This window comes from Pan troglodytes, chromosome 4 (genome assembly GCF_028858775.2).
Source record: "Pan troglodytes isolate AG18354 chromosome 4, NHGRI_mPanTro3-v2.0_pri, whole genome shotgun sequence".
NCBI classification, from domain to species: Eukaryota; Metazoa; Chordata; class Mammalia; order Primates; family Hominidae; genus Pan; species Pan troglodytes.
Window position 1 is genome coordinate 138846692 of NC_072402.2, and position 15032 is coordinate 138861723.

The window sequence follows — 15032 nt, forward strand, 5'->3', positions numbered from 1 at the left end:
AAAAAGTCATGTGATAAAATTCAACACACAGTAGCGGTAAAATTATTAGCAAACTAAAATCAAAGGGAGCTTTCAGAGTGACTTTAAAAACCTACAGGAAACATCATTAATGATAAATTTTCAAAAATTTTCCCCTGGAGATCAAGAATGAAACAAGGATACCTGTCTTTTCTTCTCCAATTTAGTATTCTATCACAGGTCCTAAACAGCGGAATAAAGCAAAGAAGGAATAAAAGGCACTATGATTCGAAGGGAAGAAATAAAAATGTCTTTTTAAGTGGACATACTTGTATATCTTGTAAGCCATGAAGAATCTACAGGCTACTGGAATTAATAAATGAAGTTAACAATGCCACTGGATACAAGGTCAACATACAAACATGAGTTCTATTTCTATATAGCAACAAAAAAAGTGAAAAATTTAAACATTATGCACAATAATTTCAAAAATAGCAGCTATTTATAGACAAATCTAGTTGAATATGTATAAGACTTCTACATTGAAAACTAAAATATGAGAAAAATTAAAGAAGATCTAAATAATTACAGGAATATACAATGTTCACTAATTGGAAGACTCAATGTTGGGAATATGTCAGTTCTCTCTTAGTCAATCTATAGATTCAATAAAATCTTAAACAAAATTTCAGCAGCTTTCTTTGTGAAAATTAATGAGCCAAGCATTAAGTTTATTTGAAAATATAAAAACAGTAATAACCAAAGGAATCTTGACGAAAAGGAACCAAACTAGAGATACCACACCAAAGTCACAATCCGCAGAATAAAGAGTTAATAAGCTGGACTTCATTAAAATTAAAACTTTCTGCTCTGCAAAAGATACTATGAAGAGAATGAAAAGACAAGACATAAACTAGGAGAAAATATTTGCAAAAGGCATATCTGATAAAGGACTGTTATTCAAAATATACAAAGAACGACTAAAACTCAGCAACAAGAACCCAATTTAAAAATAAGCCAAAGACCTTAACAGACACCTCACCAAAGAAGGTATACAGGTGGCAAATAAACATATGAAAAGATGCTCCATATCATATGTTAACAGGGAAATGCAAATTAAAATAACAGTGAAATACGACTACACACCTATTAGAATGACCAAACTTCAGGACACCGACAGTGCCAAATGCTGGTAATGAGAGCAACAGGAGCTCTCATTCATTGCTGGTGGGAATGCAAAATGGTACAGACACTTTGGAAGACAGTTTTGCAGTTTGATACAAAACAAAATATACTCTTACCATGTTATCTAGCACTCATGTTCCTTAGTATTTGCCCAAAGGAGTTGAAAATTTATGTTCACACAAAAACTTGCACAGGGACGTTTATAGCAGTTTCATTCATAATTGCCAAAACGTGGAAGCAACCAAGATGTCGTTTAGTAGGTGAATGGATAAACAAACTGCAGTTCATTCAACCCATAGAATACTATTCAGCATCAAAAAGAAATGAGCTAACAACCCATGAAAAGACATTGAGGAAATCTAAATGGATATTACTAAGTGAAAGAAGCCAATCTGAAAAGACTACATACTGTGTGATTTCAACTACATGGTGCTCTAGAAAAAGCAAAACTGTGGAGACAGTAAAAAAATCCATTTGCATTGGGTTCTAGGGGAGGGAGGTATAAATAAGTGGAGCACAGGGGATTTTTAGAGCAGTGAAACTACTTTGTATGATACTATAAAGGTGAATACACATGATTTTAAATTTGTCCAAAGCCATAGAATATACAGCACCAAGAATGGGCCCTAATGTAAACTATGGACTCCAGGTTATAATGACGTGCCAATGTAGATTCATCAGCTGTAGCAAATGAACCACTCTGGTGGAGGATGTTGATAATGGGTGAGGCTGTGCTTGTGTGGGGACAGGGGCATATATGAAATCCCTGTACTTTACTCTCATTTTTGCTGTGAACCTAAAACCATTCTAAAAATTAGTCTACTTTTAAAAAACTGGAGAACTTACTTCTCAGATAACAAAACTCATGATAAAGCTATAATAATTAACACAATGAGTTATTGTAGGATAAACAAGATTGAATAAAACATCTTCAGAGCTATGGTTACCTAATTTATAACAAAGATGACATTTCAAAAACAATGGAAAAGGATTGTCTTTTAAATAGATAGTGCAAAGGTTTAAAGCATTCAGATACTTATATTTTAAAACTTTTGACTCCAAACTCATTCACTTGAAAAGTTAATTTCAGGTTGATTATAGCTTTAAATATGAAAAGTGGAATAATTAATCTTTCAAAATACATCATACAGGAATATTTTCATGACCTTGGAGTATGTGAACTTTTAAATAGAACACAAAAAAATGCTAATCATACATGAAAATTATTGACAAATCTGACTAAAGGTAAGAAATTTTTATTCATCAAAGACACATAATAAACTTGAAATAAAAACCATAGAGTGGGAAAAGATATTTGTAATACATATATCTGAAAAAGGACTTATACCCAGAATATATGAGAAACTTCTGCAGATCAATAAGCAAACAGGCAAATGCCTCCCCCCAAAAAAGTGAAAAGGTTTGCATAAGCCCTTCACAAGATTGTATCCTAATGGCTGATAAACATGAAAATGTGCTCAAATTGTTTAATCATCAGGGAAAATGCTAACTAAAATTACAATATGATATCACCACACACTAACCAGAGTGGTTTAAAATGGAAAAGATAGCATCAAATGTTGACAAGAATGTGGAGCAACTGGAACTCTCATACTTTGCTGGTATCAGTACGACTACTTGAGAAAACTTTTTCATTATCTGCTAAAACAAAATATATGTGCACATATTAATGCATAGCAATCCAACTCCTTTGAATATATTCAACATAAACACATATATGTGGTCACCAAAAGACTAGTACAAGGATGTTTATACCAGTACTACCCAAAATAGCTTAAACCTGGAAAACAATGTTCATCAACTGGAGAATGAATAAATAAATCATAGTATATTCATACAACAGAATAATATAAAGCAATGAGAATAAAACAAATAAGAACAAGATGCTGTAGATCAATTTGATGAACATAATATTGAGGAGAAGAAGCCAGACACACGAGAGTAACAATCTATAACTCCATTTGTATAAAGTTAAAAAAACAAAAAAGCAAAAAAAAAAAACCTATGACAACAGAAGTCAGGACAGTGCTTATCTTTTGGGGAGAGGGTGGTAACCAGACAATAGCAGGTGGGGACTTGGGTTTGGGTAGTATTTTTAATCTAGGTTCTACTTACAGGAGTGTGTTCACTTTGCGAAAATTCATTGAGTTATACACCTATGATTTGTGCCATTTTCTGGGTGTTATTGGTGTTTACTTCAAAGTGAAAGTAATTTTTCTTAAACTTTAAATTTCTATAGATATTCCTGATCACTTATTTAATATAATCAAATAAGAAACACCAAATAAAGTGTATTTGTGTACTCAAGGGTACTTTTATGGAGATTAATATACAATTTTAGTTTTTTTCTCAAAAGTATTTTCTCACTGAAAATTAACTCCACAACATTTATTTAGAACTTTCAGCAACTAAGAGCTGGAGATACCATCGGGAGAGCTTATGTGACAAAAGGGTATGGATACACGTCAGAGTTAGAATTTAGGATGAAATGGCAAATACTATATGCAATAGTAAATTAGGACGCCTGGTGGCGCTGCAGGCTAAGAGTGTGGATAGTGGGCTCTGCGGATAACTCAGGCGCCATTAAGCTGGGGAATCCAAACTCTAAAAGAAGGACGCATTTTAGGTAAGATCTAGTGGCTAGATCTTCAGGGTGGGCTTCGTTCTTGTGGAAATCAGTCAAGAAAGATCGGATTCGCGGTTATTTATGCAAATCATCTGGGTGGATTGTGTACGGAGTTAAAGAAACTGCGCCTTCTGGACCGGGTCTGAACAATGGAGACTGCGCTAGCAAAAACGCCGCAAAAAAGGCAAGTTATGTTTCTTGCTATATTGTTGCTTTTGTGGGAGGCTGGCTCTGAGGCAGTTAGGTATTCCATACCAGAAGAAACAGAAAGTGGCTATTCTGTGGCCAACCTGGCAAAAGACCTGGGTCTTGGGGTGGGGGAACTGGCCACTCGGGGCGCGCGAATGCATTACAAAGGAAACAAAGAGCTCTTGCAGCTTGATATAAAGACCGGCAATTTGCTTCTATATGAAAAACTAGACCGGGAGGTGATATGCGGGGCGACAGAACCCTGTATATTGCATTTCCAGCTCTTACTAGAAAATCCAGTGCAGTTTTTTCAAACTGATCTGCAGCTCACAGATATAAATGACCATTCCCCAGAGTTCCCAGAGAAGGAAATGCTCCTAAAAATCCCAGAGAGCACCCAGCCAGGGACTGTGTTTCCTTTAAAAGTAGCCCAGGACTTTGACATAGGTAGCAACGCTGTTCAGAACTACACAATCAGCCCAAATTCCCACTTTCATGTTGCTACGCATAATCGCGGAGATGGCAGAAAATACCCAGAGCTGGTGCTGGACAAAGCGCTGGACCGGGAGGAGCGGCCTGAGCTCAGCTTAACACTCACTGCACTGGACGGTGGGGCTCCGCCCAGGTCCGGGACCACCACAATTCGCATTGTCGTCTTGGATAATAATGACAACGCCCCTGAATTTTTACAATCACTCTATGAGGTACAGGTGCCCGAGAACAGCCCCCTTAACTCCTTAGTTGTCGTTGTCTCCGCTCGAGATTTAGATGCAGGAGCGTATGGGAGTGTAGCCTATGCTCTATTCCAAGGCGATGAAGTTACTCAACCATTTGTAATAGACGAAAAAACAGGAGAAATTCGCCTGAAAAGGGCATTGGATTTCGAGGCAACTCCATATTATAACGTGGAAATTGTAGCCACAGATGGTGGGGGCCTTTCAGGAAAATGCACTGTGGCTATGGAAGTGGTGGATGTGAATGACAACGCCCCTGAACTCACCATGTCTACGCTCTCCAGCCCTATCCCAGAAAATGCCCCGGAAACTGTAGTTGCTGTTTTCAGTGTTTCTGATCCAGACTCCGGGGACAACGGTAGGATGATTTGCTCCATCCAGAATGATCTCCCCTTTCTTTTGAAGCCCACATTAAAAAACTTTTACACTCTAGTGACACAGAGAACACTGGACAGAGAGAGCCAAGCCGAGTACAACATCACCATCACTGTCACCGACATGGGGACACCCAGGCTGAAAACCGAGCACAACATAACGGTCCTGGTCTCCGACGTCAATGACAACGCCCCCGCCTTCACCCAAACCTCCTACACCCTGTTCGTCCGAGAGAACAACAGCCCCGCCCTGCAAATCGGCAGTGTCAGCGCCACAGACAGAGACTCAGGCACCAACGCCCAGGTCACCTACTCGCTGCTGCCGCCCCAGAACCCGCACCTGCGCCTCGCCTCCCTTGTCTCCATCAACGCAGACAACGGCCACCTGTTCGCCCTCAGGTCGCTGGACTACGAGGCCCTGCAGGCGTTCGAGTTCCGCGTGGGAGCCACAGACCGCGGCTCCCCGGCGCTGAGCAGCGAGGCGCTGGTGCGCGTGCTGGTGCTGGACGCCAACGACAACTCGCCCTTCGTGCTGTATCCGCTGCAGAACGGCTCTGCGCCTTGCACCGAGCTGGTGCCCCGGGCGGCCGAGCCGGGCTACCTGGTGACCAAGGTGGTGGCGGTGGACGGCGACTCGGGCCAGAACGCCTGGCTGTCGTACCAGCTGCTCAAGGCCACGGAGCCCGGGCTGTTCAGCATGTGGGCGCACAATGGCGAGGTGCGCACCGCCAGGCTGCTGAGCGAGCGCGACGCGGCCAAGCACAGGCTGGTGGTGCTGGTCAAGGACAATGGCGAGCCTCCGCGCTCAGCCACCGCCACGCTGCATGTGCTCCTGGTGGACGGCTTCTCCCAGCCCTACCTGCCGCTGCCGGAGGCGGCCCCGGCCCAGGCCCAGGCCGACTCGCTCACTGTCTACCTCGTGGTGGCATTGGCCTCGGTGTCGTCGCTCTTCCTCTTTTCGGTGCTCCTGTTCGTGGCAGTGCGGCTGTGCAGGAGGAGCAGGGCGGCCCCGGTCGGTCGCTGCTCGGTGCCCGAGGGCCCCTTTCCAGGGCATCTGGTGGACGTGAGCGGCACCGGGATCCTGTCCCAGAGCTACCAGTACGAGGTGTGTTTGACCGGAGACTCAGGGGCCGGGGAGTTCAAGTTCCTGAAGCCGATTATTCCTAACCTTTTGCCCCAGGGCGCTAGTGAAGAAATAGGGAAAACTGCTGCCTTCCGGAATAGCTTTGGATTAAATTAGAGATCTCGTGATGACGCGTTGTTTTCTGCCATTTATCCCAACCTTTTTCAGATCTAGAATTCGAGAGTGTCATGGACAAAAATTTCACCTTGAGATTGAGTTTTTATTTCCCTTTTTAATGGATTTGTCTGTTGAACTTCATGCTGTCCAAGTGTTGAAAACTCAATTTTATTTCATTGCATTTATTTACATAGTGTCATTCCAAATCCACGCATGCTGTTGATTTTCCTGAGATTTTTTTCTCTTCTTGTTGGTATTTGTTGTGATAAACCACCTTAATAAAATCAAGTATTAATTTTATTTTCTATATATTCTGCCCATTCTATTTCATCACACTCTTAAGTATTATATATTTGATGCTAAAATGCAAAAATTAAAAATGTTTCACATCATCATATTTTAAATTGTTTAAAACAAAGACAAATACATATGCTAACAAATGAAATATGTGAAAAAATATGTAAAAGGCAACAATCTTCTATTTACTCTTTTTTGCAGCCCTGAGTCCTATTAGCAAACTTTTTAAAAACAGTTTAATCGAATTATTACTTACATGAAGAAAAATGAACAAATCCTTTATGTTCAACTCAATATATATTCACAAAGTAACATATTCATTACCAGCAGCTTGAAGAGAAAATGAAACATCACTGGCACCCCAGGTGCCACACAAATTACTCCTTACAATCACTACTACCCCAAGTATAGCAAATATGCTGACTTCCAATACCATAGTTTAATTTTGCCTCTTCTGAATTTATATAAACGGAGTAATAAAGTATGAACTGCTTGTGTCTGGCTTTTTTCACTCAGCATTATGTTTATGAAATTTATCCATAATACAGCTTTTAACTTTAGTCCTTTCATTCTCATTGCTGTATAATATTCCACTGTATGAATATACCACAATTTATTATCTATCCTTTAGATCAGTATTTGGGATGGGGCAAAGTTTGGCTGTTACGAATTATACTGCTATAAACATTCTTTTAACATGCCTTTTGGCAACCTCTATATGCAGTTTTGTTGGGTATATGCCTAGGAGTGGAATTGTTGCCCATCTTGCAAGTACACGTTGACTTTTAGCAGACATTTCCCAATAGTCTTCCAGTGGTTGTACTAATTTACATTGCTATTCCCAGTGTCTGGATGTACAAATTTTTCCACATTTCTGCCAACAAACTGGTATTGTCTGTTTTTCATTTTATCCCATTGGCAAGCACTTTATACAGTTTTTAAAGCTCTTATATTTACTTTCTTATCACTAAGGCATATGTTTGTAACCATTATGAGCTGAACTGTGTTCCTATATCCCCCTCAAATTCATATGGTGAAACCCTAACTCCCACTACCTCAGAATGTGACTATGTTTAAAGATAGGCCCTTAAAAACAGGTAATCACATTAAAATGGGTCCTTAGGGCAGACCTTAATCCAATATAACTGCTATACTTATAAGATGAGGAAATTAGAACATAGAGAAAGAGATGTCAGACATGTAAACACACAGAGGGATGATTACGTGAAGACACTAGAAGAAGATAGCCATCTACAAGCCAAAGAGAGAGGCCTCCAAATGAAACCAACCCTGCCAACACTTTGATCTTGGACTTCTAGATTTCAGAACTGGGAGGAAAGAAATGTCTGTTGTTTAAGCCACCCAGTCTGTGGTATTTGTTACAGCAGCCGTCACAAACTAATGTAGTAACTTTCACAAACTTTAGACAGTTAATTTCCTATCATGATTGCTGAGTAACTAGCACACTTAAAACAACTTCAATCTTTTGTTTTTCAGAGGTATCTATATTACTATTTTTGGGTACTTCTCTGGTCAATCTGAAACCTTTATTGTTCCAGTAATAACAGTTTCATTAGATTTTTGTATGAAGAATAGCATTCTTATTCTTCCTTTTATATCTGTTTCTCTCTTAACACTTTCCAACCTCTCTCAGTTGAACTTCTACTCTTACATTTTATTTTTACAACCATAGCTAAGAATTCCTTGTCTTGTCTATAGATATATTTTATTTATTTTATTTTGAGACAGAGTTTAGCTCTTGTTGCCCAGGCTGGAGTCCAGTGGCACGATCTCGGCTCACTGCAACCTCCGCCTTCCGGGTTCAAGTGATTCTCCTGCCTCAGCCTCCCGAGTAGCTGGGATGACAGGCATGTGCCACCATGCCCAGTTAATTTTTGTATTTTTAGTAGAGATGGGGTTTCTCCATGTTGGTCAGGCTGGTCTCGAACTCCTGACCTCAGGGGATCCGCCCACCTCGGCCTCCCAAAGTGCTGGGATTACAGATGTGAGCCACCACACCTGGCCATCTATAGATATATTTTAGAAGATAATATTTAAAATTTACTTTTAATGACTATATAAATTATGAATGCCCTGCAGTCCCAAATCACCAAGAACACACCGAATCAGAACAAAGTTGGGTTTATTGACTTGTTGCAATGAAGGAGACTGCACACAATAGGAAACAGGGGTCACTTTAGTAACAGGGTCTTACAGAGGAGTTATAGGATTTGGTCTTCTGTTAGGTGGTTTTAACAGAGGTTCAAGAAGTACAGGTTAGCTCTGGATTGGATGCTTTCAGAAAATTGGGTAATTCTATATTATTTTAATGAATTTCATTTAAGAAGTGGGAAAAACACTGAAATTAAATCTATAATTGGTAAATAAGCAGCATTCACTCATACTAGCAAGGAAAAGGAGCTCTTTTGTCTTTTTCTTTTTTGTTTTAGACATTGTCTCCTCAAGCATGACGTCTGGCTCCATCCGGGTTATAAGGTTATTTTCTGGTCTTGGTGTTATATGAAATTATTTGCATTCAATAGGAGAAGATTATGGCCAACCTGTGAGTGTCAGAACAGTTCCACATTGTTGGGCTGATTCTCTTCTCAAAATATTGTTCATTGCAGAGCCATATTACTTACTGAAACCTCTAAGTAGTCTGGGATTACTTATGGATCTAAGTAATCTTAGAGCTGAGATTACTTCATTTCTACTATTATTTTCTTGATAATGTATCCCTAAGTTTAATCTTGTTATTTCCATCTGAGATTTGTGCTTGTCTGTTATTAAATATTCTTAATAAAAATTAAAAAAACAAACAAAAAAGATATTGAATATTCTTATTTTTCTGTTTCTTATATTTCTCTTTTATTTTATATTTTTAGCTTTTCTTCTATGTCCTGATGTCTCTCACTTTATGTTTTAGTGATAGGGACTATCTTTCCTGCTCTTTGGATCCAATGTTGCACTTCCTGTACCATTGAAAACAGTATGTTCCTAACATCAAGACCAAATAGAGTCATCATTTTAGACTCCATTAGTTGGCTTTACCATATTTTCAAAATCTCAATCAATAATTCACTTTACCATATTTCCTAACCCGAAGCCCTCTAGCTTTCTGCTTCCATCTGGACTAAATGATCTTTAGGTCTGTACAAAACTGTCATCTTGTCTTCATACCTCTCTTGGTTGAGTCCATTATTTAACAGATCACTTGTCTCCCTTTTTATTCCCTCTCTTTGCTACAATATATCCTGAAATGTCTTCCTAAAGGAGGGTTCACAAAAAAGCCAATTTCTGTGTCTCTGCCTAAAATGCATTTAGTTTTCCTTCATAATTAATTGATGATTTGGTCAGACACAGAATTATTGCTTGGAAATTTAAAATCATTAATGTGTTGATTATTGATTCATAATTTTTGATAAAAATTTTATGCCAGTGTGATTGTTGATTTTTTATACCCCCATCTCTCTCTCTCCATATTTCTGTAGAGAAAGGAATCTTCTGTGTCTCCTTCCCTCAGAATTTTCTCTCTTCTTTTTAGATGTCTTGAATTTCATAATACTATTATAATTTTTTCATTCCTTTGACTGAACACTCAATGTACTTATGATTCTAACAATTTATACCTTTTTATCTCTGGGATTACTTCATTTCTGTTATTATTATTATTTTGAGACTAATCTTGCTCTGTTGCAGTGGTGCAATCTGCAGTCTCGGCTCACTACAACCTCTGCCTCCCGGGCTCAAATGATTTTCCTGACTCAGCTTTCTGAGCAGCTGGGACTATAGGCGCACACCACCACATCCAGCTAATTTTTTTTTTTTAATAGAGTTGGGGTTTCACCATATTGGCTAGGCTGGTCACAAACTCCTGGCCTCAAGTGATCCACCTGCATCAGCCTCCCAAAGTGCTGGGATTACAGGTGTGAGCCACTGTGCCTGGCCCATTTCTACTATTATTTTCTTAATAGTTGTATCCCTAAGTTTAATCTTGTTATTTCCTTCTGAAACTTGTGCTTGTCAGATATTGAATATTCTTAATTATTTCTGTTTCTTATATTCTTTTTTATTTTACATCTTTAGCTTTTCTTCTATGTTCTGAAGTCTCTCACTTTATTTTTGAGCATTTCTAATGAATTTTTAGTCTTAGTGGCATATTCAAGTTTCTACGAACTTTATTATTAAACATTATTATATATTATGTACTATTATTACTACTACATACTTTCAGTGTACTTGGCTATTTTCTAAATACTTTATACATACTCATTTAATCGTCAAAATAATGGTACAATTAGTGTCTATATTTTCAGGGTGAACAAACTGGAACACACAGAGGTAAAGCAATTTGCCCAAGGTCACTGTCCTAATCAGTTTGGGCTGCTGTAGCAAATACTATAGATTGAGTGGCTTATAAATAACAGAAAGTAATTTCTTACAGTGTTAGGGCTGGAAGTCTAAAATCAGGGTGCTAGCATGGTTGAGTTCTGGTGAGGGCCCTCTTCCAGGTTTCAGAGTGCAGACTTCTCCTTGTATCCTCACATGGCAGAAAAAAGGCAAGAGAATTCTCTGGAATCACTTTTACAAATGCACTAATCTCATTCAGGGCTGCTTCTTCTCTGGAATCACTTTTATAAGTGCACTAATCTCATTCAGGGCTGCTTCTTCGTGACCTAATAACCACTCAAAGCCCTACTTCCTACCATCACATTGGGGGTTAGGATTTCAACAGTCACCTAGCTAATAAGAGGCGGAAGTAGAATTTGAATCCAGGCAGCCTGACTCCAGAGAAATTGCTTCATTTTTATGAAAGAACTTTTTTTTTTTTTTTTTAGCGACAAGGTCTTGCTATGTTACCCAGGCTGGTTTTCAACTTCTCAGCTCAAGTGATCCTCTTGCCTTGGCCTCTTGAGTAGCAGGCAGATGCTACCATGCCCAGCTCAGAAATTGCTGTTTGTTTGTTTTTACTTTTTTCTATTTTAAAATCTATCAAAATTCAAAAGAGTGTATACAACATATATGTACAATAATAATAATAAACAATAATAACATGGTCACTCATCTACCCGTTACCCAGCTTAAGAATTAGAACGATGCCAAGATGTTATGCCTCCACCATAACATCTTTCAACCCTAGGAAAAAGAACCCGTTTTCTGAATTTTTACTGAATTGTGTGTTCTTCTTTATAGTTGCAATAGAAAAGCATGTATTCCTAAATGATTTACCATTTAGTTGTATTTGTCTTTGCAATTGACACAAATGAATTTATATAGTATGGATCCTCTGTGAACTTGCTCTTTTTAATCATTATGTTATTGAATTTATCCATGTTAATTCAGTTTATTCACTTAACTGTTCTATAGTATTCCATTATATAAATGGAATACTATGAACTTTAAATTCGTTTTACTAATGATTTACTTTTTGGTTGTTCTAAGAGTTTTGTTACTATAAACAATGCTGCTATAAGCATTCTTGAATATATTGCCTCATACATTTGGGCAAGGGTTCCTTTTGGGTACAGGCACATCCAGGAAGGGACTATCTGGGTCATACCAAGAATCAGGAAAATATTAAAATGAATGAAAATGACAACAAGGAGATGCTGACACCAAGATGACAGATGTTAGAATTATCTGACAAATTTTAAAAACAGAGCTCATCAAAATGTTTAAATGAGCAATTATGAACATATTTGAAACAAATGAAAAACAGTCTCAGCAAAGAAATGAAAGATATAAAGAAATGCCTATGGAAATTTTAGAAATTAAAGTTATAATAATGGGGCCGGGTGCAGTGGTTCACGCCTGTGATCCCAGCACTTTGAGAGGCTGAGACTGGTGGATCACCTGAGGTCAGGAATTCGAGACCAGCCTGGCCAACATGGTGAAACCCCATCTCTACTAAAAATACAAAATTAGCCAGGTGTGGTGGTGCATGCCTGTTATCCCAACTACTTGGGAGGCTAAGGCAGGAGAATCACTTGAACCCAGGAAGTGGGGAGGTTGCAGTGAGCCAAGATTGCCTCGCTGCACTCTAGCCTGGGTGACAGAGCAAGACTCTGTCTCAAAAAAAAAAAAAAAGAAAAAGAAAAACCCAGATATAATAATTGAAATAAAAACTCAAGATATGGGCTCCACAGCAGAATGGAGGGAACAAAGAATCAATGAACCAGAAGATGGAACAATAGAAATTACCCATTCTGAACAGGACAGAGAAAATAGAGCATAAAAAATGAACAGAGGCTCAGGAACCTGTGGGGGCATACCAAAAGATCTAACCTTTGTGTCACTGGAGTCCCAGAAGGAGGCCAGAAGGAGGGTGGAGCTAAAAAGGTACTCAAAGAAATAATGACTGGAAACTAAGCAAATTGTCAAAAGGCATAAACCAGAGATTCAAGAAGCTGAACAAATCCCAAACAGGATAAACCCAAAGGAATCCACACCGAGGCATCATAGTGAAATTTCTGCAAACTAAGGACAAAACATCTTTAAAGCAGTGAAGGAGAAATGACACCTTACCTACAGGGCAGTAACAATTTGAATGAGAGTAGATTCCTCATCAGAAACCATGGAGGATAGAAGGAAGTTGCACAATATTTTTCAAGTGCTGAAAGAAAACAGCTTTCATCCCCAAATCCTATATCCAGTGAAACTATCCTTCAGGGAAAGAATTTGTTGCCAGTATACCTACCTTAAAATATTTGCTAATGCAAGTTCTCCAAACAGAAAGGAAACAATTTAAAAAGCAATCTTGGAACATCAAGAAGGAAGAAACAACACAGGAAACAAAAATATGAGTAAATACAATAGACTTTTCTTTTTCTCTTGAGGTTCCTAAATTATGTTTGGTGGTTGAATCCAAAATTATAACACTTTCTAAATGTGGTCCTAAGTGTATGTACAGGAAATATTTAAAACATATTATAAATGAAGGAGGGTAAAAGGACACACAGGGAGGTACATTTTCTATGCTTCATTTGAACTGGTAAAAATATCAGTTAGTGATATCAATCAGTAAACTTTTAAGTTGCGTATATATAGTATAATACCTAGAGTAATCAGTAAAAAGCTATAAAAAGTGATACACTCAAAAAAACAACCCACTACAGCTAAATCAAAACAGAATTCTAAAAAAATGTTCCAATAACCCACAGGAAGTTAGAAAAATGAAAACAGAGAAACAAACAAAAAAACAGAGAAAACAAACAGGAAACAAAAAATGGCAGAGTTAATCTCTACTAATCAATAATTATGTTAAATGTAAATGGTTTGAGCACATCAATTAAAACAAAAACATTGGGAGAATGGGTTTAAAAAATCATGACCCAACTATATGTCTCAAACTTAATTTCAAATATAATGATATATGCAGTTTGAAAGTAAAAAGACAAAAATGCATACAATTATTAATGTAAAAATAAAGCAGGAGCTGGGTGCAGTGGCTCATGCCTGTAATCCCAGCACTTTGGGAGGCTGAGGCAGGAGGATCACCTAAGGTCAGGAGTTTGAGACCAGCCTGGCCAACATGGTGAAACACCATCTCTACTAAAAATACAAAATTAGCTGCTGTGGTGATGGGCACCTGTAATCCCAGCTACTCCGGAGGCTGAGGTGGGAGAATTGCTTGAACCTGGGAGGTGGAGGTTGCTGTGAGCCGAGATCATACCATTGCACTCCAGCCTGGGAGACAAGAGCAAAACTCTGTCTCAAAAATAAATAAATAAATAAAATAAGAATAAATAAATAACTGAATAGATAAATTAATTAATAAAGCAGGAGTAGCCATAATGTCATATAAAGTAGACATGAGAGCAAAGAAAAGCATCAGAGACAGCATGGGACATATCAGAGACATAGTGGGATATTATATAGTGATAAAAGAAGAAAACATAGCAATCCCAAATGTATATATACAAAACTGCAAAATGTATGAAGCAAAAACTGACAGAAGGAGAAATAGAGAAATCCACAATTAATTACAATTGGAGACTTCAATGACCTTCAACAATTGATAGACCAACAAGACAGAAAATCAGCAGAGATATAGAAGAACTCAATAACACCATCAACTAACAGCATCTGATTAATATTTATAAAACGCTCCAATACCAGAATACACCAGAACACTCCAATACCAGAATACACCAGAATAAAAAATACCGGAATACACCAGAATAAACAATACCAGAATACACATTATTTTCAAATGCTCACAGAACCTGTATAAGATAACCACAACCTCAGCCGTAAAACTGACCTCAACCAAATTAATAGTGAAATCATACAGAGTGGGTTCTCTACGCACAATGAAATTAAACTAAAAATGAATAATGGAAAGATAAGAGGAAAACCTTCAAGTGCACGGATATGTAGCAACATACTTCTAAATAATCAATGAATCA

General features: G+C 38.2%; 1 protein-coding gene across 1 annotated transcript; it reads left to right on the plus strand.

The window, feature by feature from the left end:
* The first annotated feature begins 3718 nt into the window (after positions 1–3718).
* On the plus strand, positions 3719–6627 carry PCDHB5 (protocadherin beta 5). The gene is given in 1 exon segment (NM_001013014.3): positions 3719–6627. A coding segment is annotated over 1 exon segment (2388 nt). The 5' UTR covers positions 3719–3939; the 3' UTR covers positions 6328–6627.
* The last annotated feature ends 8405 nt before the right edge of the window (positions 6628–15032 follow it).